Raw genomic sequence first — 26,660 nt, 5'->3', positions numbered from 1 at the left:
AAGCAGGATGGGGTGCAGCACATGTCTGTAACTCTGTAACCTCAGCACTGTGGGGTGAGGGCAGAGAAAGGTGTCCCACCCTCCCACCTCCACAAAAAAAAAAAAAAAGAAAGAAAGAAACTCGTGAAATAAAGTTGGCTTCTGGTCTCCACACATGTGCACATAAACGCATGAATGCATGAACATATTCTCTCTTTTACATACACCACACACACACACACACACACACACACACACACACACACACACGCACTGAACTCTCACTGAGAAAGTCATAATGAGGGTCATGAACACCAGGATGGAGCTCTGTGGCATTTGAAGAAAGTGCACATCATGACACCGTACTCTGAGTGAGAAACCAGTACAGCCCCTACCTACAGGGCGCTGCCCGAAGGCTGTAGGGAAGCCATCTGATAATTGGAAGGATTTAAATCATGGGATCCAGGAAGCAAGTGCAGGAGTTGTGGCAGCTGCTGAGTTCTGTGAGGTGCTTGAAGCAAAGCAGGAGAGAAGTAGAACCCCTTTCACGTCAGCAAGATTGAAGCCTTTTATCCTAAATGCTTGGCACTAGAAGTACTCTGGACTGAGGATTTCTTTGTCCAGATTTTAGAATATTGACTCATAATGAAGAGAGAATTCATGCATGCAAACAAAATTAATTCATATTTTATGTTCGCCTCTTAAAAATAGCTTGAAGGTAACCTTGTACCATACTCTTAATAATGATTCGTGCATGAAATCAAGTTAGATTGTGTGAAATTTTCTATTTGCAACATCATACTTGTGACCAAGACACTCTGATTTTTAGAGTCAATTGTCAGATCTTTGGATTCAGGATAGTAAGCAGGGCCTAGAAATCAAGCCTTGTGTGTTTTGTGTAATGTTATGGCTGCTAATTTAAGCTCTGGTGGGTGCTGGCTATACAAAGATTGGGTTTATTCGAAGTATGTTTGCCTTAGAAGTCATATAAGTTCTTAGAGGCTCTGCCTTGGCATGTGAGGGGCTGTTGGATTCTAGCCTAGAGTATGAGAAGGGAGATTTATGGGACCCGGGGAGCTGGGTTAATAATTGATCTGAGCTGGCTGTTGGAGAACAGTGTCTGAAGTTTAGACTTGAGCAAGGATCTAAAGTTAACTTCAGGACACTCCCTAGGCTGAGGAATGAGCAGGAGGGGGATGGGGAGAAACGAATGATCCATGATTGGCAGCTGAGTTCTCAGACCAGCAGAAAGTGCACTGCCTGGAGCTTCCCAGAAAGCTGGGACTCTTCTCTGCCCACAGACTTTGGAATCACAGCCCCTGAGAAGGAGGTGTAAGCGGTGATTTTTTAACAAGCACTCTATGGGGTCCTTGGGTGGGCAGAACCCTCTGGATTAGACATCCATCCTTCATGGTCTTTACCAGGGATTCACAACTCCAACAGTTGACTCCAGTTGACTTTTGGTCCTGGCTTGTTTTATGCCAGACTCAAGACTCGCTTGTGTTTCCCAACTGTCCTAGTGATGTGTCAGGATTAATCTCTCAGCTCCATTTAAAGATGTGAAAAATGGGCTAAAGAGAGATTAATAAACTTGCAAGTTTATAACCCAAGGCTTCTGGTTCTTGAGCCGGAATTAAGAAACATCAGATTTCCTGAGCAGAATTGAGGAGAAACAATTCTATATGGCTAGGAGAATAAATTACAACAAAAACAAAAAAACAACCAAACAAAAAAACAAAAACACTGTGCTGTTTTTACCCCTTTAATGGGCCTAAGGGGACACAGCTCAGGTATTAGGGTTTATAAATCTTCCCAAGATTGCTCTGTTTTCTTTTGGGTATGCGGTGGTAGGGTTAGCCAGGGATCAACCTTGGTCAGGAGACAACATCTATCTTGGGTTTCGAAATAGGTTCTTCACTGGGGTCTGGGACTCTCTGCCTCAGCTAGGCTGGTGAGCAAGCAATTCCTAGGGACCTGTCTGTCTTCAGCTCCTCTGTGCTGGGATTTCAAGGTCATGCCGCCATGACTAGCCTTACATGTAGATGGTGGAGATGGAAGTTTGGTTCTGGTGTTTGTGCTCAGGCCCTTGACCAGCTGAGCCTTCTTCCCTAGCCATACCCCTGGGGAATGCTGATCCTAGGTATCCGAGACTGAAGCCTACCTGTCCAGTAAAACCTCCTCTTGGAAATACAACTATCAAGTGGTTACAGAGAGACGAGGCTGGGAGAAGACCTAGGTAGTCAGTCAGTCCTCTCAGGTGGAATGAAATTGCTGAGGGAACTGTGAGCAGGGAACAAATGCCAGGAAGTTACCTCAGGTGAGGCACAGGATGAGGCAAGGCTTATTCAAGGTCACAGAGGCAGATTCTGGGGTAGACCCACAGACTGGGTGAGAGTCCAAAGGTTCCTCTAGGAGGAGGAGGCCTCCCAAGGGCAGAGGGTAGGTGTGGGAAGGAGGGAAAGAGTCACAGTTCTAAATGCTATCAGAGGTTCCCTGAAGAATGTTTAGCCCTAACTGTTGGTGCCTTTGGCTCAAAGCCCACGAGCTGTAGAGTTCTGAGTATGAAGTCATTTGCACACGGATATCAGAAGTTGCTTCTTCTCCAGCCTTCTCCCCATCTCACATAGCTCTCAGCCCTAGTTTCAGTTCCAGATACTCTTGCAGTTCCAGATACTTCAGTTCCAGATACTCAGCCCTTTGCTGCCTCAGTTTGCAGAAGCAACCCTGGGACCTGGTCTCTGTTGATCAACACAGCCATTCTACACACACACACACACACACACACACACACACACACACACACACACACTGACCATCCTCTGGACCTGCCCTCTCTGAGAGTGAAGTCTATACTCCCTCCCCACCCCATGATGTCCTTTTTTTTTTTTTGGTTCTTTTTTTTTCCCCGGAGCTGGGGACTGAACCCAGGGCCTTGCGCTTCCTAGGCAAGCGCTCTACCACTGAGCTAAATCCCCAACCCCCAAAGAAGCGTCTTAGAGGGAGTCAAGCCCATCCTTTTCCTTGCCCCTCTCAGCCACAGAGTGTGGAAATCAGACTAAGGAAGATAGCATATTACTCAGCTCCTCCGAGGTTTCTCCCCCATCAATACAAATTGGCTCCCTACTGTAAATGTGCCAATCACCTCTCCCCCTCCACCCCCCAGTTCACACATGTCGTCTTGTCTTGCAGACATATACCAGACGTCAACTCAGTGTGAAGCAGCCTTGCTGTGATTGATCTGTGGTGCTGACACACTACCTCAGTACCAACAAGGAATACTAGGGCAGTGGCAGGTCCCATGTGGGTGTAGGAGAGAATGAGGTGAAGGCCTGGCCTAGGCAAAGACACAGGCTAGTGCTAGGGTTTAAAGAGGCCACTGAACAGAGTTGGAGGATATGGAGTAGTGGGAGCCTGGATTTCTAGGGAGTCTGGAGGGGTGTCAAGGGTACAGTAGGGTCAACCAGGTCATCCAGATGGGTAGTGATCTGCTCATCTACCAAGAAGAAAATAATAAGACAATAACACACACACACACACACACACACACACACGAATTCTAGGGAGTCCTGTGTGGTATTGAGTGCACATTTGGATCATCTCAGTTCATCTGAATAAACAGTGGTCTGTTCTTCGATCATCCTGGGACATTGGTGCCCAGGAAAGTAAACTTCATGGTGTCCTGTCACAGCTGATGTTTTTCGATTCATCTTTCTACCAGCTCTTCCCTGATTCTACTCCAGTGGAATGTTCTGGGACTTTTCCTGAAAGGCTGCTGCTCTAAATGTGTTAGCTGTCTTTTTGTTTCTGTTGCTAGCTAACAAACTTACGACCAGTGACAGAGCTGAATTTACATTTTAAAAAAATAACGAACGTAATTTAAAAAAACTGTAGCTGAAAGGTATTTAGTTTATATATTCCATGTCTTCACAAGTCCACGAGGATCTTAAAATCATGGAAACTTACCCTCTCTAAGTCATCAAGTTTATTTCCTTGCCCTAAAGCCAAAACCTTTTTAAACAACCCCAGGAAATGAAAATTTCTTCCATTAAAAAAAGAATAATAATTCTAGAGAGGGAGATTCCACAAGTTCCCTGAACAAGACATTATGACTCCTGTTGGATGAGTCAAGCAAGCCAGTGCCAAGCTCAAGGCTCCAGACCTAAATCGGCCACACTGGGACTTTCCTTACCCTTCTGTCAACCTGATGCAACCCTGGCAGCGAAAGACCATTCTAAAATTAAAGAGAACACAAGGACTAACAGGATTTGATGTTTTACCTGGTGGTATCAGAGAAAGTTGACCAGAAGGTGGATAGGATCCTCTCAGTCAAGGCTATCTGGGTCTATGAAGAGCACAATCCCACTCATAGTTCATGTGCATTTGAGGAAGATGCTGAAATGTGTGGCAAAAGGGTAGACTGTGGGGCACCCTACAGCTTCCACAATGAGATTTCTTTTTCTCTGTTGGGACGGTGGGTTGCAAGGGTGGAGGGAGGGTATCAGGGGAGAGAGGGATTGGAGTACATGGTGTGGAATTTACAGTGAACCAATCAAAAGTTAACAGCAACAAGATGCCAATGCTTCCTTCGTCCATGTAATCTCATCAACCTGGCTGTCTAAACACGACAAGCATACTGATACCAACTTGTTGGCATGCCAAGGTGGGCGTGGGACATTTCACATGGCCACACCCATCAATCAAGGGCCACAAGCAATCCATCCAGGACTGCCGAGGGAGCATCAGTGTTCTCTAGGGATGAGGCCCCTGATAGGTTATCCAAGCCAGGTGGTGAGCCCTAAACAGATGCTCACCTGAGTTTATGGAATCAGTGGAGCGTGTAGGTGTAAACCACTGACAACTAAAGAAGTTGTAAGTTTGAGTGGGAGTGGTTACAGATGTGGAGGAGTAGGAGGGGGAGAGGGAGTGGTAAAATTATGTAAATACGGTACTCATATAGGACATCCTCAAACAAATTAAATAAAAATACATCAACATAACAACAACAAAACTCCCTTGAGATAAACGAGGGCGTTAAACAAACAAAACCAGAAGGACAAATGTAAAGAATACAATTTGGAATAACAAGGAGAAAAATAGGGAGAGGAAGAGTTGTGGGATGTGTTGGTTAAGAAGGGTAGGAAGCCTTGGCCAAGACTGTGGGGCTAAGAGCAGCAGCTTTCTTATAGCAGGATTCCCTGGGACACAGCAACCTACAGAGAGGATGGGGTCTCCTGGTAAGTGGCTCATCCCTATTAGAAGTATGTACTGCTGACAATCCATTCAGCCAATATCCCTGGAGTGCCAGTTAGGAACCCAGAATTGTGTTAGAGATAGAATGGGCTGGCTCATGTCAGAATAAGGAAAAGGGGATGGGGGAGAAAGAGGATGAGGAGGAGAAAGAGAAAGAGGAGGAGGGAGAAAGGAACATTTTCTGTAACTTGTTATTGGTAGGATAAAAGCCAGGATGAGTGGAAAATTGTGTGATTCTGAGACGTGCCTATAGGGAATGCATTGAGGATAATATCCTCGATGTATCTGTGACAGGGAGGAAGAAGGATTTGGGGCAGTGCCGATCTAGAGGAGCTCTTGTATTGAGCTGCCCTGCCCTACCCTGCAGATATTCCCTGAATCAGCCCTTTCCCAGCCCCCAGGGAAGGGGGATAAACCCTAGTGGAGGCAGCTTCCCTCAGCTGAGGGTGCTTCTGGGAAGAGAGATCACCTGTGACCTACCGGAAGCCCACACACCATCTGGGAGCTGTGGAATGAATCTCTCAGCTCTGTGAGGTGGGAGGATATGTTTTCCTCAGTGCCACACAGGAACAAACCGAGATGTGAAAAGTTAGGTAACAATTCTCTTAGAATCACACAGGAAGTAAGTAGACAGCCAGGGCTCTAGCTCCAGAAACCTGGCTTCTCAGCACAGATCTCTCCACTGGGTTTAAAGAACGTATCAAAAATGCTATTCATCCTGCCTACTTAATCCATTCTAGCTGCTTTATTCGGGTGCTGCTGGTGTCCATTCCTTTTGTGCTGTCATCTGCAATCCCTTCAGACCCACGAGTGCTAAGTCAGGAAGAGTTTTAAACATTTTTGTGACCACCATCAGTCTTGTGTCTTTTGGACCCTGTAAAGCTAAAGATCTTCACAGATTAAGCTCTAAACTCGGTGATAGGAATTGAGGGTTTCCTTCTAGGTACCAGAGAGGGAACTGTAATGTAAATGGAACCCTGCCTTTCTACTGTTTGTAGGCTGTCTTGGAGTTTGGGCCAATAGGGAGGGGACTTCTTTTTCTCTAGCCATGAATCATCCTCTCTGGGGACATATGCAATGACATCACATTGCTGTCATGCTGAAAACTGGAGGATCATGAGGTTTGGGTCGCTCAAACAAGAGAGGAATGAAGGAAAAGCACGTGTCTGCTGGAGAAAGAGATTTGGGCTAGAAGGGGGAGAGACTCTAAGAATCTTACCTAGGGGCTCCTAAAAATGGGAAATCTGAGCAAACCCAATGACCCTGCACATCAAGAAGTGGCTGAAGACTCGTCACTTTCACTAATAGGTGTCCCTTAGGGCCAGGGACAGTTCTTGGATGGAAAGGGAGTAAAGGAAACCAGGAAGCACATTTGTGAAGGACTGAACTGAAGTAGGACAATCAGACTAAAATTGTGCATAGCATGATCTCCATACGCAGCTGCTAGGGCTTCATCACTCGTTAGAACTCAGTGCTCTCAGCTTACACCTGAAGCTGTACCTCCCCCAAAGCCCCCGGGTCAAGGGTGTCTACCCCAACAGCTACAGCAGAGAGAGCAGAGTTCTCCATTGACATCCTTTCCTAGCTAATGACAGGGAGTGTAGGGTGGAGAGGCACATACGGGAGCTGTGCATGTAGAATGTAGGTAGTATGAGGTGGTTGATTCTCATCCAGATCACCCACTAAGAACTTATCAAGGAGACCCATGCTCCACTAAACCAATATGTCCCACAGTAACTAACCATCCGTCAAACACAAGACTGACTCCAACCTTCCTGTTTCCTTTCTGTCTTCTCTTCTTTTCTCCTTACACCATGTTGAGAGCCTTCTAAGTTTATGGCCATGCTGTTGGCTTCTATTTGTTCTCCTACTTAACAAATGTGGGAATGGACAGCATAAAGTCCTTAGCCCTGGGTCACAGACACTAAGCAATAGGACAGAGGAACCCTTACAGTGGACATAACCACCAGAGCACAGTCCCTTTCTCTGGGGCCACCTCTCTGTCTTGTCCCCTTGCCCTTTCTCTTCTTAGCTAGAAGCTCTCTACTAGCCACCAACCCTTTGGCAGCTTCCATAGCTTCTTTTGAGACTTCCCGGGGGGCAGTTTCGGGAGAAAAATGGCGTGAAGCTCTGAAAGCTGACTTGTAATAAGACAGGCTTTGCTATTCAACTGGGACACAGACATGCACTCAGCAGACTAGAAATTAGAATGTCTGAGAGGGAAGGTACAGCAGACTCAGAAAGATAAAAGACACACATTCTCCTTCATATGTAGGCTCTAGATGTAACTGTTTCTATGCATGGGATGGAGCCTCTAGGTCATGAAACTAGAAAGGGGAGGAAAGAAGTCATGGGGAGAAAGAAAAAAAAGTCAAATGATGTACGTGACATGCAAGGAGGTTGGGGACTACTGGGGACAAGCAGGGCGAAGGGTAGGAGGGCAGAGGAAGGAAGTGTGGGTGGGGATCAATAAAATCAAAATCGGTATGAAAATTCCATGAAATGCCCATTTTTGTTTGTATTGCTCACACGAAAGCACATATAGAAGGTTAACAGGGCACATAACAAAGATGTTAAAAGTTATGTTTGATTTAAGATATAAATAAGAAGAGAAGGGATACAATCCCTGCTACGTGGATGGATTACAGAGATGGCTTAGTGGTTAAAGAACATTTGCTGCTCTTAGAGGACTCCTGTTCAGTCCCCAGTACCTGTAAGTTGGTATAAAACTGCCTATAATTCCAGCACTAGAAGATCTGGCAGCCTCTTCTAGTCTCCGCAGGCCCTGCACACACATGGTACACATGCAAACATGCAGGCAAAAGTTAATGTAAAACTAAGGCAAAAAACTAACATGTAAAATACAATATAATAAAATTTATAATTCTTACTAGCTTGAATTGGATACTGAGTTCATCAGTTTCTAATAAACATGAGTGTTAGAGGGGCTGGAGAGATGGCTCGGCGGGACTGAAGAGCATTGACTGCTCTTCCAGAGGTTCTGAATTCAATTCCCGGCAACCACATGGTGGCTCACAACCATCTGTAATGGGATCCGATGCCCTCTTCTGGTGAGTCTGAAACAGTGTATTCACATACATTAAATAAACAATTTTTTTTTTTAAAAAAAAGTAAGTTAGGAGATCTATAACCTGATCATTCTATTCCATTAAAATATAAGTCAGTTAAGAATGAATTGGCACAGATGAACAATCTATTTGAAAACCATCCTTGGATGTGTTCCCTAAAATATATTTAAACCCGTCTTTGTCAGCTGGGGAAGATTCGGCGAAGTCAAACTTTCAAGAGCATAGAAACAAATCCCTACAGATCAGGGCTCCTTTGCTCACAGGCTGGGGCAGAAGCAACCAGAGGAGATGCTATTCAATTTAGCCACGCCCACAGCCGACCACGTGAGCAAAGTGGAGAACTGTAAGTGGGTTGGGTTGATAAGAGTGTGGGAGGCAGAACTGGTTTTGAGCTAGTGAGAGTTCGAATGCTTTTTACATTTACATAAAGGGGAGGGAAAAGACGAGGAAACATTGCTGTAAACAGGACTCTAGGTGGTCTACGGAAGGCAACGGAGGAAGTGTTGAACAGAGGCGAATTGGCCTTAGGGGATATGGGCAGAGAAAGGAGGAAGGAAGCCTGTAGGTAAAACTAGAGACCAAGTCCTTTCTCAGAGGGACACTAGCTATCCTGGGGGAAAAAGGGACCTGAGCGGTGAATTTGGGTGTTTGGTTGGTTGGTTGGTTGGTTTTGTTGTTTCTTTTTGTATTTTTTCCTTGACACCCCCCCCCGACCCTTCCCCAAACCAAAGAGGCCACATTGTTTAAAGGAATTCAAGAGAGAGAGAGAGAGAGAGAGAGAGAGAGAGAGAGAGAGAGGAGAGAAAGAGCTCTGGAAGATTAACCTGGGATCTGAGTATTGGATGGGCAGATCTCTGGATAGGAAAGGACAGGGTAGTGTGGTAGTCCTCTGATGCAAAGTAATCAGAATTAGGAAGGAGACAGCAGGAAGTTTGGGGAGGGAGAGGTGCGTCCAACGGAAGGAAAAGCCAATGGGATGTGATTTGATGGCTAATTCACCAGGAAGGCAAAAAAGGGAATGACACTGGAATAAGATTTGGGCCCAGGAGACGCTCACGAGGTAGATGATTGCTGCTCGCCCTGACTTCCTGAGTTCAAGCTCAGGGCCCAGACGGTGGAAGGAGAGAGCTGACTCCTCTGACCTCGACCCATGCATTGTGACCCTAACACATACACACATACATACATGCACACAAAATAGATGAAAGTATTATAATTTTTTTTCTTTTTGCCAGGAGACAGAATATGTGACATCAGAAGCCTGAAGAGGTCAGGGAGGTGGCTTATGGAGCTTTGTGATCAATCTGTCCTGTTGCAGAGTTACAGGAAATAGAATGCCCAGAGAGGAGCCTGCCTTTGATTAGTAGATTAAAGTCACCCCCAGTTTATGCAACGGAGATTAAAAATACCTCATGGTTTTATATGTATAGTGCTCTTAGAACACCACAAAATCAGTCTTTGTTTTCTTTTTTAATGAGTCAACTTTTTCCCTCATAAAAATCTCAAGACGGAAACAGTCACCTTGACACTTTCTAGCACAAGAGAGCTGTGTCCAGAGCTTAAACTATCCAGGCTAATACCCAGAGGAGAGCACAAGGCCAGAGGGAAGGGGATAGGGCCTCAAGGGGGCTCTTCAACCTGAGCTCCACATCTCCAGCCTGACATTTCAGCACCTCGCCATCCTTTCTGACCATGCTTCGGCTCTGGTCGCAAAATGAGGATTGTGGTTCTGAAGATTCTGAGGGATTCACACATTCTGATTCCGGGGCCTGAGAGATAACAGGGCAGCAGCTGAGGGTACCGTTCTGCTCTTTCACAGAACCCAGCACCCACTTGACAGCTCACCTCTAACTCTAGTACCGGGAGATCTGGCGCCCCCTTCTGGCCTCCACAGGCACCAGGCACACATATGGGAGACACATGCACATAGGCGATGCAAGAAAAACTCTCATGCCCATAAAGTCAAAATAAAAATAAATCTTGAGAACAGGAAATATTTTGCAGCTTCCTGACACCAGGTAATTTTACAACTGGGTATATTTTATTTTAAATTTACATTTACTAATTTATTTATTTATTTACCTATTTTTGATTTTTGAGACAAGTTTCTATGTATACCTCTGTCTATCCTGGAACTCACTCTGTAGACCAGGCTGGTCTCAAACTCAGAGATCCTCTGCCTCTGCCCCTCTGCCCCTCTGCCCCTCTGCCCCTCTGCCCCTCTGCCCCTCTGCCCCTCTGCCCCTCTGCCCCTCTGCCCCTCTGCCCCTCTTTCCCTCAGCCCTTCTGCCCCTCTGCCCCTCTGTCCCTCTGCCCCTCTGCCCCTCTGCACCTCTGTTCCTGCCTCTGCAGGGGTTAATGGCTACCACCACCACCACCCTGCAGAACTGTGTATTTTAGCAACAACAACAAAAATTCAGATGTCAATCCTCATGTCTGAAGGATGTTCCATTTTTAGTTTTTAACTTTAAAAGTATATTCCTAAAATACTTTTTAAAAAAGATTTATTTATTTAATTTATTTGTTTGTTTATTTATTTATTTATTTATTTATTTATTTATTTATTATGAATGTTCTGCCTGAATATATGCCCATATGCCAGTAGAGGGCACCAAGATCCCATTACAGATGGTTGTGAGCCACCACATGGTTGCTGGGAATTGAACTCAGGACCTCTGGAAGAGCAGTCAGCGCTCTCAACCGCTGAGCCATCTCTCCAGCCCCCTAAAATACTTTTTTCAAGGCAGTTTTCTTCAACTCATCCAGACTTTGTCCATTAGCACAAGGTCAGCCAGGTTAGGAAGACATCAGGGAATTAAGCTATAAGTTTGGTTTTCACTTTGCTTTATCTGTAATAGCTGAAACTGTGCACTGGCTGTTGGCTCGGGTGATCTCTCCTCTCAGATGAAACTTGAGCCTATAAAAAATCATGGTGGGAGAGGAAGGTGGCAAAATGTGTTTGCTTTTCTTGGATAAATCTGTGAGTCGGTGTGTGCTGTCAAATAACATTACTCCTCCACTGGGAGTCACACTTCCTACTCAACATTCGACACTGCCTTCTTCTCACAGACGTTCCCGAGCAAGGTTCAAAAATCTCTCCTGTGTTTTGTACTCAAGCCTGTGGTCCCCTAGTTGGGCTCCAAGAGTCTTTGTAAAAGAGTATTTAATAGTTAGACACCCCAGGAGCTACGGAGAGTCTCCAAATTACTAGTGATCAGGGGAAGCCCAAAACTCACCAATCATGAAGAAGGAAGACGTACGGGGGTGGGGGGCTTGTGCTCAGTAAAGTGGTGTGTGGGAAAACTCTCCCGTTAGTGATCAGAACTCGGTTCTAGACGTGGAGAAATGAACTTACCAGATTCAGGAGTGTCAAGTACTTGGACCGTCCACCGTCATGGAATTCCTTTAGTTTCTCCTCATCCTTTCCAATCTGTGGGATGTAATAATTGAGGAAAATGTACCAGTTCAAAACAACGAAGTGATACAAGCAAGTAGTTGTTTTCGTCATGGTTTCCGTGGATCAGAACGATGACGACGACGACGAAGGTGGTGGCGGTGTACCTGCTCTGCTCTCACTCGGTCCTGGGAGTCACAGCTGCACTCTGTTCACACCGGAGCTGCAGAAACAAAGCCCTCTGGGGATGAGCATTTCAACACAGGCTGGACTTTGCTTCGCTCTGAGGCACCTTTCCTCACAAGTACGGAATTCAGAGATATCCACGTTTAGATAACTTGACAGTTTGCACCCATTTCAAAACAGGGCTTTGAGGAGAGCAAGGAAGTTGCACTTTGAACAGAGGGCTTAGCCTGCTAAAGAACCGGTTACAGATGCCATCTAGGTAAAAGGTCATGCCTCTGTTCTTTTTTCATTTGGCTGAAAGGTCAGAGTTAGGTAGCAACAGCGTCCCAGCAAAGAAGGGGAGGGTCCTTTTAAACCAGGAAGTACAGACTTGGATGTGTTTATAGCCGGAAGAAAGGAAATAGGGTGTAGTCATTCTACTTGTGAAATCTCTGAGGCCTTTTCAAGCTTGAGAAAAGCCTTTGATCCTCTGAGAACAGGCTCAAAGGAGTCTGGGTCTGCCCGCTCCCCTTACACTACAGAAAGGTGTCCAGACATTTCATCCGCCCTGCATTTGTTCCCGGAGGGAAGAAGCATAAGGAGAGAGACATCCACCGCTGGCAAGCCATCATACCTGAGTGTAGACATGGTTGGTCGTGGGTATATGTCAGGGGTAGCAAGGGCCTCTGTACTGCGCTGGGGAGTACAAGACATAATTGGATTGGGAGAGAAAAGGACAGGTCCCTACCTCCACCTGTGCAGAAGGGGACTTAAGGAGAACTGCAAGCGTCATGCCTTGTGACATCACTGGTTTGTTTCCCTGGGCAACTCGGAGGGGTGAGCAAATTCTTTGAGAAATGCCCCTGGAGGCATTAGGGAAGTCTGCAGTTGACGTTATTCACCATTTCCCCAGGGCTTAGAAGAACTGAGAGAGAGAGCCATAAGGAGCTATGGGAACCCAAATAAAGCCAGAACATGACTCTCTCCCTCTGAAAAGTCAACTGGACCAAACATTCAGACTCATAGGCCGGAGGAGGACAGTGGCCCTGAGCCAGCAGGCCTGCAGGGTAACCGCTTCCCAGTCTGTCGGAAATGTTGTACCAAAATATTACACAGTTGTACGCTTATAAACAAGAAATTTTATTTATCCTATTTTTAGAGGCTAGCATTTTTAAGACCGGGGTGCTGGCAAGTTTGGTGTCTGGTAAGGGTTTGTTTTCTACTTAACACAGATAATCCTGTCACCATGACCTCTCATGGGAAAGAAACAGAACAGTTCCTTTGGGCACCTTTGGGGCCAGAATCCTGAGAAGGCTCTGTCTTTATGTCCCCAGGACTTGTCTATAGCCGTACCTGTGACTAATATCATCAACTCAGAGAGTTAGGATTTCACTCTATGAATTTGGCAAAGGCACACACACTTAAAACAGAAAACCATTCACTACGGAGAGAGCAATCCAGGACATGGAAGCAATGCTGGCTAGGGCTAAAACTGCAAATAACAATAGTGTCTCCTGCTTCTCCAGCACTGTGGCTAAGCATGGCTCTGAGCGGTTTACTAATGTTGGTTCTCTGAACACTAAAGATCATAACGATGTTAGGGCCAAAATGACATGCCCAGCTATAGACTGTGGGCATCTTTATTGACTGTACTTGTTGATTTTGTGTGTCAACTTGACACAGGCTGGAATTATCACAGAGAAAGGAGCCCCGGTTGAGGAAATGCCTTCATGAGACCCAGTTGTAAGGCATTTTCTCAATTAGTGATCAAGGGTGTGAGGGCTCATTGTGGGTGGTGCTATCCCTGGGCTGGTAGTTCTGGGTTCTATAAGAAAGCAAGCTGAGCAAGCCAGGGAAAGCAATCCATGGCCCCTGCATCAGCTCCTGCCTCCAAGTTCCTGCCCTGTGTGAGTTCCTGTCCTGACTTCCTTTGGTGACGAAGCAATGAGGAAGTGTAAGTTGAATAAACCCTTTCCTCCCCAACTTGCTTCTTGGTCCTGATGTTTTGTGCAGGAATAGAAACCCTGGCTAGGACATTGACCAATCAGAAATACTTGGGAGGGCAAAGTTACATGGCATCATTTGGAGCACGTGAGACTTTCCCTAAGGTAAGCCAGGGTTTAGCATTACAATACATAGCAACAGACCAGCCCTCAACGATAAATATCCCTGGATGAATGACCAGAGCCGCTTTCATTTCATATCTGTCCCCAGCAATGACATCAGGTGGAGTTTTTGCCACTTTTGTTGTTGATTTATCTGATTTTTTGTTGTTGCTGCTGCTGTTGGTTTTTAATTTGTGAAATAGACCCAGGTTGTCCCAGAACTCCTGTACTTAAGGACGATTGTAAACTTTTTAAATGTGTGTTGCGGGGAACTACACTTGTGTACACAGGGTATCTCCATTTGTACACATGTGTGTTGGAGACCAGAGGACAATCTATTTTTTTTTTCTTTTTCTTTTTTTCGGAGCTGGGGACCGAACCCAGGGCCTTGCGCTTGCTAGGCAAGCGCTCTACCACTGAGCTAAATTCCCAACCCCCAGAGGACAATCTTAAATGCCATCCTTTAGAACAATGGTTTTCAACCTGTGGGTTGTGATCCCTTTTGGGGGTTGGGTCAAAGAACCCTTTCACAGTGGTCATATATCAGGTGTCTGGCATACCAGATATTTATCTTATGATTCATAAAAGCAGCAAAAGTACAGTTATGAAGTAATTAAATATAATTTAATAAAAACAATTTTGTGGTCAGGGGGTGGGGTGGGGGGTCACCAGAACATGAGGAACGCATTAAAAGGTCACCGCATTAGGAAGGTTGAGAACCGCTGTTCTAGAAACATACCTACCTGATTTGGGTCAAGGTCTCTCATTTGGCCTGGAACTCATGTATTAGGCTAGACTGGGTGGTCAGTGAACTCTCAGAGTCCTCTTGTCTCCATTGAATGGGAGAAAAATGAAAAGAGACCATGATTACTCCTAAGGAGTTGAGGTTTCCATTATAATGTAATGGAGAACACAGTCAGAGGTGTTTGGGGGAGTCCAGAATGAACATAGCCAGCAAACTGAACCAGGCCATGTGAGGAAACAAGTTGGGGAGGGGGGAAGGGGAGAACCAGGAATCAAGAGACCAGGAGGACAGCAACCAAGAGTAGCCACCAAAAGGCAAAGTGACTTACAAAGGCTGGTGACCAAAAATGTCTGACTCCACCATTTCTCTGGGGTGGAGAAATTTAAGGTAGGGTCTCAGGTATGCCATCCAGGAAGACTCTACAGCAAGTAGGGATTGGGGGATGTTGGGAGAACCTGACAGCTAGTATCAGATATGTCAATAAACACCTCAGTTAATTGTTTGTCTCAGGTTTGAGACCTAACATCCATATCCCCAGTTCTAGGATAGCATAGTCATGTCCCATCATCCCTAACATTTGTATGTGGGTGCTAGGGACTGAGTCCCTGTTCTTTCTGAGCAAGCACTTTACCAACTGAGCCATCTCCCAGGCTGACCTTGACTGTCGGGACTTCTGATCAACCTGTCTCAAGCTCCTAAGTGCTAGATTTATAGGCTGCCACTCCTAATTCAGTGTTCAGTGTTAGAGATCAAACCTAGGGCTTCATGATGCTGGGTAAGGACTCTGATAACTAGTTCCCATCCAGGGTCTGGGAGTACTTTAACAAGCAATAAATGGTACCACTTTTGAACTAACACAGGTCTAGTCTGTTCTTTGCCTGCATGCCCCCTTTCATCAAGAATTAGAAGCTACATTTTATAGAGAGGAGAAAGGAAAGAACTAAACTGTATTTTTAAAGGGGGCTGCCTTTTAGATTTAATTTTAAGAGGCAATAATGAGACTTTAAACATTGCATAGACAACTTGATTCACAAAAGTGCTTCTCATAGCTCTGTGCTCTCAGGAGACAGGGTGTAAGATTTTAGCTTCTTAAATTCATCCTGGTGTCGAAGAACTGCATATCAAACAATAGCACTTTTCCAGGAATTAACTAGGCCAAGGACATTTCTTCCTTTGTTTTATAACTTTTTGAATACTCCACACATAAACTCTACATCTACATCACTCCAATCCCTCCACTCCCAGCTCCTCCAGGGTCTCCCTTCCCAAAGTCGTCATCTTTTTAAAATTTATCACTGTTACATGTGAGACCTACTGGCTCCATTTATCTTTGCTTGTTTGTACATGTGTCCAGGGGTGCCCCACTGGGCTGGGCCAACCTACATGAGAATGGGCCCCTGGAGAGACTAATTCTCCAACTGTGTGCAGGCACTGACCACTTGAAGCTCTTCATCCAAGGGTTTCTTTAGAAATAAAAACCCATTCCCTGATATCAGGAAGTGTATTCTCTTGAAAGCAGAGGCAGAGTAAAGAGGAAGAAAACCAGCCAGTTTGCGTCCTAAATTGGGCTCTGAGCAGTCTCTCTCTCTCTGTCCACCCTTCCTTGGTCTAGTTTAGGTCTTCGTCTCTCACTGGCAAAAACAACTGTCTCTTCACTGATTGTCCTTACTCCAGTTTCCTTCCCCAACCCTGTTCTTTACAATTAAGAGGTGGTTCTTTCTGCAATGCCATAGTCATCTACGTGCCCACACCCCTGCCTAGGGTTTCTCTCTGCAGCCCTGGCTGTCTTAGAACTTGCTGTGTAGACCAGGCTGGCCTTGACTTCAGAGATCCATCTGTCTGCCTCTCCAGTGATGGGATTAAAGGTGTGCACCAGCACAGCCCAGCTGCCAAAGTCATTCTTGATGTGTGTTCCTTTGATGTATGGATATCAGTAATGACACAGTATCTGTGTTCACAAGCTTTGATGAGTCGCCCACTATTACCTGACTTTGGCACTTTCCCCTCAGCCTTATCTGTTGCTGTCACACGTTGCTCCTTGAAGAACAAGAAATAAACAGAACTTCCCACCTCTTCCCACCCAGGTTACATGTGCCCACATTCCTAGATTTCCCAGAAGTCTGACTGGTTATCTCAGAATCATCCACTGAAGCACAGCCTAGCTTCTTTTCTGGAATTTCTCCCTGACCTCCTGACATGCCTGCCTGCCTGATCCAGGCACATAAAATGGTCCCCACCTCTTCCCTAACATTTATCTCTTCTCTGACACTCCAAGCATCTCAGAAAAAAAATCGCAAAATGATCAAGAATGAAACTGTTAAATACCCTGTTGCTTTTGGGGTTCAGAGATGCTGATGTAATTCCTAAAACTTATCAGACAGTCGAGCACATAGGAGTGCTGTGTACATAGTGCTTTACAAATGTCTGTCAAATAAGAGAAAGAACAACTCACTTAAAAAACGTAAAGAAGCTGGGTGTGGTGGGTAGAGGCAGGAGTTTGAGGCCAGCTAGGTTTACATAGTGAATTCCAGGTCAGACAAGACTACATAGTGATGACTTATTTCAATAAGATACAATATATAAAACAAGATAAAGAAAAGACCCGAAGAGATTCACAAAAGCAAGCATACCCATGGTCAACAAATGCATGAACAAGATGTTCAATATGACTAATCCTCATTAAATTCAAATGCAAAAGCAAAGTTGAGATATCAACTTACTTCTGTCACAATATTATAAAAAAATAATAAATATGGATGAAACTGTGGAGAAAAGGGAGCCCTTGTATATCCCGAGTGGGAATTGAAATTGATCCAGCCACTGTAGACTTTGAAGATTCCATTAAAAATCAAAACAGCCCCACAATATGCACCATATGATCCTACATCATCAAAACTGGATATGCTTCCTCGTGAGATGAGGTCAGAATGCCAAATATACATCTGCCCTCCTGTGTTAGTTCAGCACCATCCTCAGTACTTGTGGTATGAGGTCATTTTAAATGCCCAGCAGTAAACAAATGGCATGGACGACATATGGCAGTTGATAGATACTTGTGTGCCACAGCCCTTGTATAGGGAAGAATCTTGCTAATAGCAACATGGCTCAACTTAGTAACAATATGCAAAGTATGCACAGGGCCATAAGGACAAGCACTGCAGGGTCTCCCTTATATGAAGAGTCTATACCTAAGTTTATAGAAGCATTGAATAGAACTGTGGTTTGTGGGGAATTAAGCCCAGGTAGGAGTAGAAATTAGAGTTTGTTCATAGACAGCATTTCAGTTCCAAAGAAAGTAAGTTCAATAAATCAGTTATATATCGTGGTGACTACAGTTAATAACAGTGTATTATGCATGTGTTCCAAGAGGGAACTTGGCAGGAGAGATTGGAAAAACTATAAGAGCCAAAGATAGGAAGAAGAGATACAAAATGCTGTCTCCAAAGAATGACAGCCATTGTGTATGTGATCTCACAATGGCCACAGTTGCCTGCACAAGACAGGGTCTGTCAATAGCCAATTGAGCTCACATGGCCTCACACCTACCTGCTAAACTATTGGCTATTGACGGATCTGGAGGCGGGGCAGTCATTCCCTTCAGTTATATACCATGATACTCTAATGGTTTCTGGTATGTGATATTCTCCTGGATAGTTCCAGACTTGGCTACACAGATGTTCCTGATGAAAATCAAGACAAATATGGGAAGGGGACCCGAGGGAATGGGGGAGAGGGAAGGGGTAAGGAGGTGGTGATGGTGGGAGGGAGGGAGTAGAGGTGGGGGTCACAAGCAAACAGGATCCATTATGTACATATGTGTAAAATTGTCAGAGAACAAATAAAATCAATAAAAAGAAAACTTCCAAAAGATTTGAAGTATTCTCACCACAAAATGCATGTAAAGTAAAGCTTGGCTTAACCATTTGTATACTTCCACACTTTCTTACAAACAAATCATTACTGTAAAAATGTCTACAGATAAATGTTTATATGAATAGCAGGTACATCTGGCTATTGAGCCTCTCAGAGCTGACTCATTCATTAAAAACCTACTTTGTTCAGAGCCTTAAGCTGTTATTCAGAGGAGGAGGGAGAATCTAGGATGAAGAATTTATCTAACTGAAGTCCTGGAGAAACTCAAAGCCAAGTGGAGGAGACAGATATGTAAACAAAAGATTACAGCAAGATGTGATAAGTGCTATAATGTGGATATGCATAAAGTAGTAATGGAGTTTAAATTATCCTGCAGATTATTCTGTCATTTAAAATATTCCAAAGATTGAACTAGGGTTGAATGCATTGAGGAAATCACCGGAAACTCAGTTGCTAGACAGGAGAAGAAAAAATATTAAAGTCACCCCGTGGCCACCCACTCGAGGAGAGTCCTCCCCAGCTTCTCAATCTCATCATTCACCCTTCACAGGAGGGGGCTGCCTCAGGAACACAACAGGTACAGCCAATGGGATGGCGAAGCCTCTCTGTGGATCCGGACCGGTCTGGTGTCCTCAGTGGGCCTCATGGCAACAGATAAATTACAGACCGTACTAGTAGTAAGACCAACGGTTCTTCCTGATCATAGTAGTCAGGGCTCTCTAGAGTCACAGAGCTTATGGAATGTCTCTATATATTAATGGAATTTATTGTGATAATGTACAGTCTGTAGTCTAACCAACCCAACAACGGTCAGCTGTGAATGGGAAGTCCAAGAGTCTAATAGTTTCTCAGGCTGGTTTCATCTGGTCTTCTGTAGAAGTAGGTTCCAACAGATGTGCTGGCAAGTAAATGCAAGCAGACAAAGAAGAGTAAAATCTTTCTTCTTCCAGTGTCCTTCTGTAGGTCTCCAGCAGAAGGTGTGGCCCATATGAAAGGTGTGTACCACCAACGCCTGGATCTGGGACTTGCTTTGTCCTAGACTGATCTTGAACTCGGAGATCTTCTTGTTTTAGTCTCCTGAAATGAAAGGCATGAACTACCTTGCCTGGGCCTAAGCTTTTCGTGGCCACTATGCCTCAAGGTCTCCATGCCAAGATCTAGGTCAGAAACCTGTGTCTTCCAGCCTCAAGATCTGGATCACAGGTGAGCCCTCCAATTCTGGATTGTAGTTCATTCCAGATATAGTCAAGTAGACAACTAGGAATAGTCATTACACTGATAAATATAGGATCTACATTTTCACAGTCACCTTGTAAAAAGGCAGGAAGAAGAGAGAGCGAGGGGACCCAGACTTGAATGGGAGTTTGCATGCTTACTAGGTTAACTGCTCAATCTACTTGAAGAGCCCTTTTAAGATGGATAGATGGTTCCCTTAAAAGTTCATCAGGGGCCTCAAGAGCTGTTTAACTCTGACCTTCATCCCCCAAAGTAATAGTAGCCTCCCCAAGAAAGATGGGACATCCTGGGACAGGAAGTGAACTGGCAACTCTTCTGGTGACGTCTGACATATCTCTGTGCACCTGGCCTAGGCAGGTGGCAGGCGAATTCTAGTTGCTCACAAGATTTGCTATGCATTCAGGCATCATGTGATAATCACTAAGGGTGGCATTGGGCTGCCACTGACTGTGGTCTCATCCGCTGATGTTTTATGTACTCTCCCAATCCCCTAGTGCCTCTGAACCTGTATCAGCTTGTCTTCTTCTATAGTACCTCTCTCCGAATGGGGGGGGGTGATTCTAGAATAACTGGGACTGTGTCACAAACAGTTAAAGTCAAAGTACACAGAAACCAAGTGGGGATTTCACAACCCTAAGAGCTCTTGGCCATTGCTAAGAAATTGGTTAGAATGGTGTGCTGGGCCACTGAGCTGCATTTTTTTATCACAACCAGGAGTACTTGTTTGTCTGGAAAACCAACATGAATGGCCCCTTTCTTAAAAATCTATAGCTCTAGGTGACCTCCTGAAGTCTGTTTCGAAAAAAGCACGTGCATTTCTAGTGACCACATTAAACTGGTGTTGAATGACGTAGGAGGTGGTTCTTGGTTTTCTTCCATTTTAAAGATAATTATTTTCTTCAGCTCCCCTCTGCCTGCTACACTGAGGTCGTTGGCTCAGAGGAGCCTTCTCCCATGCTCTCCAGCTTTGCTTTGGGGTGGAACGCAGGGCTCTGTGTGCTCCTAGAGTCCCTGAGAGGAGACGGGATCACTGTAAGGAGTCTCCAGGGTACACTTGTAGCTAAAGGTCCAAAGGATTCATCTGTTTATGAGAGCATCAGACTGAGTCACATTAAGAGTTTAGGTCAGGGAGGAAAGGCATTTGCAGTCAGTCCAACCTCTTTATACTTCAGATAAGAAGATTAAAACTCAGAGAGATGGAGGAGTTTACCCAACATCACAGAACTATCAATGCAGGGCCCACGGCAAACCATTTTAATGACTTCTTTCTATATAGTTTTTGTTTCTAGCAATCAATCTACAATGAAAGTAAGTGTCTTGTAAGTCGTACATGACCAGGCAATATTTTAATTTGTTTAATTTTGTTGTTGTTGTAAGTAAGGTTTTACTTTGTAGCTCAGACTGACTTCCAAATCACGATTCTCCTATCTCAGTCTCCTAAATGCTAAAATTACAAGTGCGTACCACCAAGGCTGGCTCTTGGCTTATTTTTTTTTTTAATTGTGTCAACATAGGCCTTATAGTCTTGTTTACCTATTTGTGTTTTAAGGTAGCTGTTACCTGTCAGGATTCAAATTTCCCATTTAATTCTTTGTTTTCAGTACATTTCTGCTGTGTCTTATTCCTCTGATCCTACTTCCATGAATTTCTACATTACTTGAATACATTTTAAGATTTCATCTTGATTTATTTATATGGCTTTGATTGTATCCATTTGAATGTCTGAACATGACAATACACCCAGAGTCCATTGTATTCTACCTGTATATATGTTTTTACTTTAGTTGAAATATGGCCTCCTTCTATCCTTCTGTTTTGACGCCCTTATCTTTCCTATGTTCCTATGTCTTGCTTCACTTGGTGCTACTCACTCTAATTTCTAAGCAGGATGCAAAAGAATTACTCTTATCCTATGCATAATTGAAGTGGCTGTTGGCTAGAGACTGTCTCCTATCATCAACCACTGGCTCTGATGTTTTTGTATGGTCCTCCTCTGTTGAGTCCAACAGTGAAGGAAGGGTATAGAAGCTGCTGGCAACCTGAATTTCCTAAAAAACCACTGGGTCACAGATAGCCCCTTGTTGGCATGCAAATAAGGTGAGACCTATGCAAATGAGGTGAGACCTATGACCAATCAGGGAAAGCCTGCCCAACAGTCAAATAAAAGTTTCTGGTTGTTATGGTAATCTTAAGCGTCACTCTATTTCTGACTGTCCCGCAGCTGGTGGGCAAGGAGGTGTTGTTTGTCATCCCCCCTCCCCCCACAGAGTATTCATTGCTCACTTATTTGTTTGAAATTTTCATATATTATACAATGTATTTATCATATCCATCCACCTTTCCTATGTCCATCATCCCATCTCCCTCACAACTTCATGTCTTCCCCCTGAGTTCAATTAGTGCTACCCGTATGCACTAATTGGGTATGGGGCCAGCCTCTGGAATACGGGCAAGCTACAAGAGACTATACACTAAAGGACCCCTTCCTTCTGCAATCATCTAGAGCTAATAGCTTCTCCTCCAAGGGTGGATCCTCAGGAGCCCCCTCCCCATATGTGTTGGAATTTTGACTGGTTTCATCTTGTGCCAGTCTTGTACAAGCAACACCAACTGCTGTGAACTGCTAAGTTCCTCAGCATGGCAGGTCAAAAAATCTGCATTTCATAGCGCTCCTTATCTTTCCTGCTCACTCTTCTGGAACGTTTCCCAAGCCTTTGGTGAGGGGGTGAGGTGTTAGTATAGATATTTTAACCACATGGGGTTGCTTATAGTTATGTATCCTTGACATTTTGACCATCTATATGTCTCTGCATTAATTACTACCCACTGTAAAAGAAAGTTTCTCTAACCAAAGTTAAAAGCAGCACAAACCTATGGGTATAAGTGTAAATATTTGGAATTCAGTGAGCCTGTTTAATGTAACAATAGTAGGTTCTCCTTTGAGATCTATGATCTTCCCAGTGATGAGCTTTTAGCCAGCTTTGAAATCCATCTTGAGCAACAGGCCTCCTATCCAATCAGACTGAGCTTGGTCAATTCTGTAACCTGTATACCTCCATTTCAACAGTGAAGATACCCTGTGAAGCAAGTTGGTATTCTACCATACAGGGTCCAGTGTTGAGTGAAGTCATTTATATATTTTCTGAGCCAGAATTCTGTATAGCAACTTTTGGTACCATGTAAGCTAGCCATCAAGGGAGAGTTTTCTGGTCAGTTAAGGTTAATTTCTATGTCCAACATCCAAAGTTAGTGATATCTTCTGCAATAGGGCCCTCTTATCTGGTTAACTTGGGCAACCAAGGTCAAGAGCATAGCCTGCATTGATTTGGGTTCCTCTGGGCCTCCCTGATCGATGATAATTCATAGGGAGGTATGCTGTGCCCAGCACTGAGATTTTCCATTCAGTAACTCATGCCATCTTTGGGAGCAACATCGTCTGCCCTTGGAGTTTATTTCTCATCCTTTATTCAACATCCTTTATTTTATATTATAATCTTAATTAACTTCCAAGCTATTAATTTCTGTGAGGCTTCATTTACCCATAGTTTTAGATAACCTAGTCATCCCCCATTCTATCCACTATCTCCCTGTCCTCATCCCCACTTCAACATTTTGTGGCTGCTGCTGCTGAATTAACAACTATAAGCCGCCCTCTCCTTGTACCCAGGGAGCTGGGCAGTAAGTAGAAAACTCCATGCCCAGTATCCTTCCTACTCCTCTCAGTTATTTCTGATTTTCATGCATCCCATTGGTTGTCTTTCCTGATGCTTTAAATTCCCTTCTTTTATCATTGTCTTTCAGCTTGAATTCCTTTATTTTTAGTACAAGTTTTATTACATTTGTGTGTGTGTGTGTGTGTGTGTGTGTGTGTGTGTGTGTGTGTGTGCCTTTCTAATGCCACAGTGTATATGCAGAGGTCAGAGGACAATTCATGGGAGTGAGTTCTCTGTATTTCTTTTCTGAATAATTCACTTCTGAAGTTGAAGGCATCCTTGGCCACAGTTACAACACAGGTTAAAGGCCATGTGCCCTTTCTTTTCAGCCCTCGTGGCTGCAGGAAAAAATGTACAATTACTTAACTTGCATTCCTGTGTGCATAATTTTTTAGCTCCTTTTAAAGACATCGTCAAAAAACATCCAGAAACGTAATGATGATGAGCTGAGATATGAATTTGCCTGCTCTAATCCTGTTGGATTTTTCATTTTCTTAAATCTGTAAGTTTGTATCTTCCACTTAATTTGGAAAACATTCAGTCTTTATTTTTTTCAATGAGATGCTTTAAAAGTCTTCTATTATTGTCTGACAGTTCAGCTGACTTTCCCTTTGCTCCATCCATCTCCTTTCTCTCTCTGGCCTTCAGACCGGCTGGGTTCGGTGACTGCACCATTCACCTCTCTGGTTCTGCAGCCAGACAGTCCTCTTGGCTTCATGGTTGCACCCACGAGGCGAGAACAATATTTTATTGCGGTCATTATATTTATTCCTGCCAATATATTTCTCAGTTCTCTGTTTCTGTTTTATAATTTGTGCTTCTCTAATGATATTTTCTATTTTCACTCGCTTCAAGAGAGTTTGCAATTACTCATGGAAGATTTTTTAAAAATAACAGTTGTCTTAAAGTCATTGTCAGATGATTATAGTATCTGATTGAACTGTTTTGTTTTTTTTTTTTTATTCTAGATGTGTTTTTTTTTCCTGATTCTTGGCATGACTGCTTCATTGCACTTATATTACGCAAATTTTGGGTATCAGAAGACTTGACTATGTGTGCATGTGTATGCACGTGTGTATTCCAGTGAGCATGCTCATGTGTGTGCGCATAGAGGCCAGAAAAGGAAAATGAATATTCTCCTCTGTCGTTCCCTACCTTATCCCCTTCAGACAGAATCTTCATTGAGGTCAAAGCTTGCTGTTTTGGTGTTATGGTTGACCAGCAAACTCCCAGCATCTGCCTGCCTCTGTCCCCTAGTGCTGGGGTCACAGGCATCTGAGGCCATACTCAGCTTTTACGGAGGTGTTTTCTAATTGGGTTGGGAGCACCCATGGTCACTGACCATTTTCCACCAGTGTCCTCTAGAATGTTCAAGGTATCTGAGGGCACTCTGGGCAACTCCAATTTGTTTCCTAGGTGCCCAAAATAAATTAGATGAAATCAAATTCAATTCTCTTTATGACTTCTAACAAAACTAAGCTTCTTGAAAACTCAGCCTCCTGGGGATGAGGATGTTTTATGAACTGTGGATTCCTTGGACAGAAGAAGTGTAGCTAGTTCTTAGATGTTCAGAGCAACAGTTCCACAACGCTGACTCAGCCCTTGCATTCCTTGTCTTGAATGGTATCAAAATCCCTGCCATGACCTTCTTTCTGCCTTTCCTTCTCTGCCCATTTTTTAAGGTTCAAAAGGAGTCCTGTCAAAAGGATATGAAAAAGGTGAAGATGGAGAAAAAGATAAGCTCTTCAAAGTTGTCTTCCACAGAGGATGCTTTTCGTGTGCCCTTAGTTGAGTAGCTAGGGTGATGACTTCTTTTCTGTTCTGAGACGTAATAGTGCTTAGATTATGTTCAGTGACAGTGTACTACTGCTCTTGCCAAAGATAATCTGGCCTGCACTCTGTTAGCAGGAAGTAGATTTTATATACTCTTTTGGATTTTTAGTGGCATTCGTATGGGCATCCATGTTTTTATAAGACCAGCTGTCTTTTCAAGGTTGGTATTGTTTGGAAGCTAAGGGAGAACACACTGGATCTAGTAGCCAGAGTCAGTTAGGAAACTCTCACCCTCAGCCTACTACCTAACCGCTGGTCAAACCTGTTTATAATCAGTGATAGTGTTGCTAAGATTCTAGGGCAGAGAAGAGGACTGAGCAAATGCTTGTAACAGCTGGACCACACCATGCCTTGCTTCTGAAACTGTGTGGGCTCCAAAGAGAAAACCGTTTCACAAGCAGTCAGCAGTGCTTGTTCCAAAGTCAAGTCATGGGTTCAGTTCTTCCCACTCATGTGTGAGTCAGTAAAACATTATACCTGTTTTCTTGAGTGTGAAATGAAGGCAGTAATATAACTCCCCATTCACAGCTTTCCAAGGCTCATTAAATGAGACAGACCTTATGGATGCTGTACACAACCCATAGGGCTGTGAATATTCAACATGTATTAGGCTTTATGATAAGAATAGCTTTTAGGGCAGTGATTTCTCAACCTTGCTAATGCTGCAACTCTCTAATACAGTTGCTCATGTTGTGGTGACACCCAGCCATAAAATTATTTTTGTTGCTACTTTATAACTGTAATTTGTTATTGTTATGAAACATTATATATATATATATATATATATATATATATATATATATACATATCTGTGTTTTTCAGTGGTCTTGGGTGACCTCTGTGAAAGAGCCATTGGACCCACCCCTAAGGAGTTGGGATCCACAGGTTGAGAGCGAGAATGTTATAACTTGTGACTACCAACCGAAGAGAACAAACATTCTAGTGATCCACAGAAATGTATGGCTTTGGGAGGTGCATCTATGGGAATAACTTAGAGATATGTTTTCTGCTAAAGGCATGGTAGAAGCAACAGTTCAGCCATGAGGATGCCCACTATTAGCATTATGATTTTTTCCAGAAAATATTCAAGGGGAATAATTTCCAAGAATATTTCATAGTTGTCTTAAGGCCAACATTAGCTTCCAAACTGAAGGAAAACCTTCATTCTTAATTTGGGGATTTCCATTAAGACCTCAATGACCCAGAATTTCCCACTAGTCCCTCCTACATTTCTCAGGAACTGGAAAGGGCATCTGAAATTGACCTGAAGTCCAAGGG

The 26,660-nt window shown here is 44.0% G+C and overlaps 1 protein-coding gene across 3 annotated transcripts in view; it reads right to left on the bottom strand.

Annotated features, from left to right (window-relative positions):
* Positions 1-26,660, bottom strand: part of Adtrp (androgen-dependent TFPI-regulating protein) — an 86,039-nt gene that overhangs the window by 51,123 nt on the left and 8,256 nt on the right. Inside the window, exons 1-2 of one of the 3 annotated variants that reach the window (XR_005495297.2) lie at positions 12,512-12,671; positions 11,674-11,935 (exon numbers count right to left, since the gene is read on the bottom strand). Coding sequence is in view for 2 of the 3 variants with exons in the window: in NM_001395610.1 (NP_001382539.1) it covers positions 11,674-11,826 (153 nt within the window). In the remaining variant the exon portion in view is untranslated. Of the gene's footprint in view, positions 1-11,673; positions 11,936-12,511; positions 12,686-26,660 lie in introns of those variants that run through there. The other 2 variants (NM_001395610.1, NM_001014144.2) reach the window with 2 other exon arrangements.

This window comes from Rattus norvegicus, chromosome 17 (genome assembly GCF_036323735.1).
Source record: "Rattus norvegicus strain BN/NHsdMcwi chromosome 17, GRCr8, whole genome shotgun sequence".
NCBI classification, from domain to species: domain Eukaryota; kingdom Metazoa; phylum Chordata; class Mammalia; order Rodentia; family Muridae; genus Rattus; species Rattus norvegicus.
The sequence above is the reverse complement of the archived record's forward strand: the minus strand, read 5'-3'. Positions and strand labels throughout refer to the sequence as shown.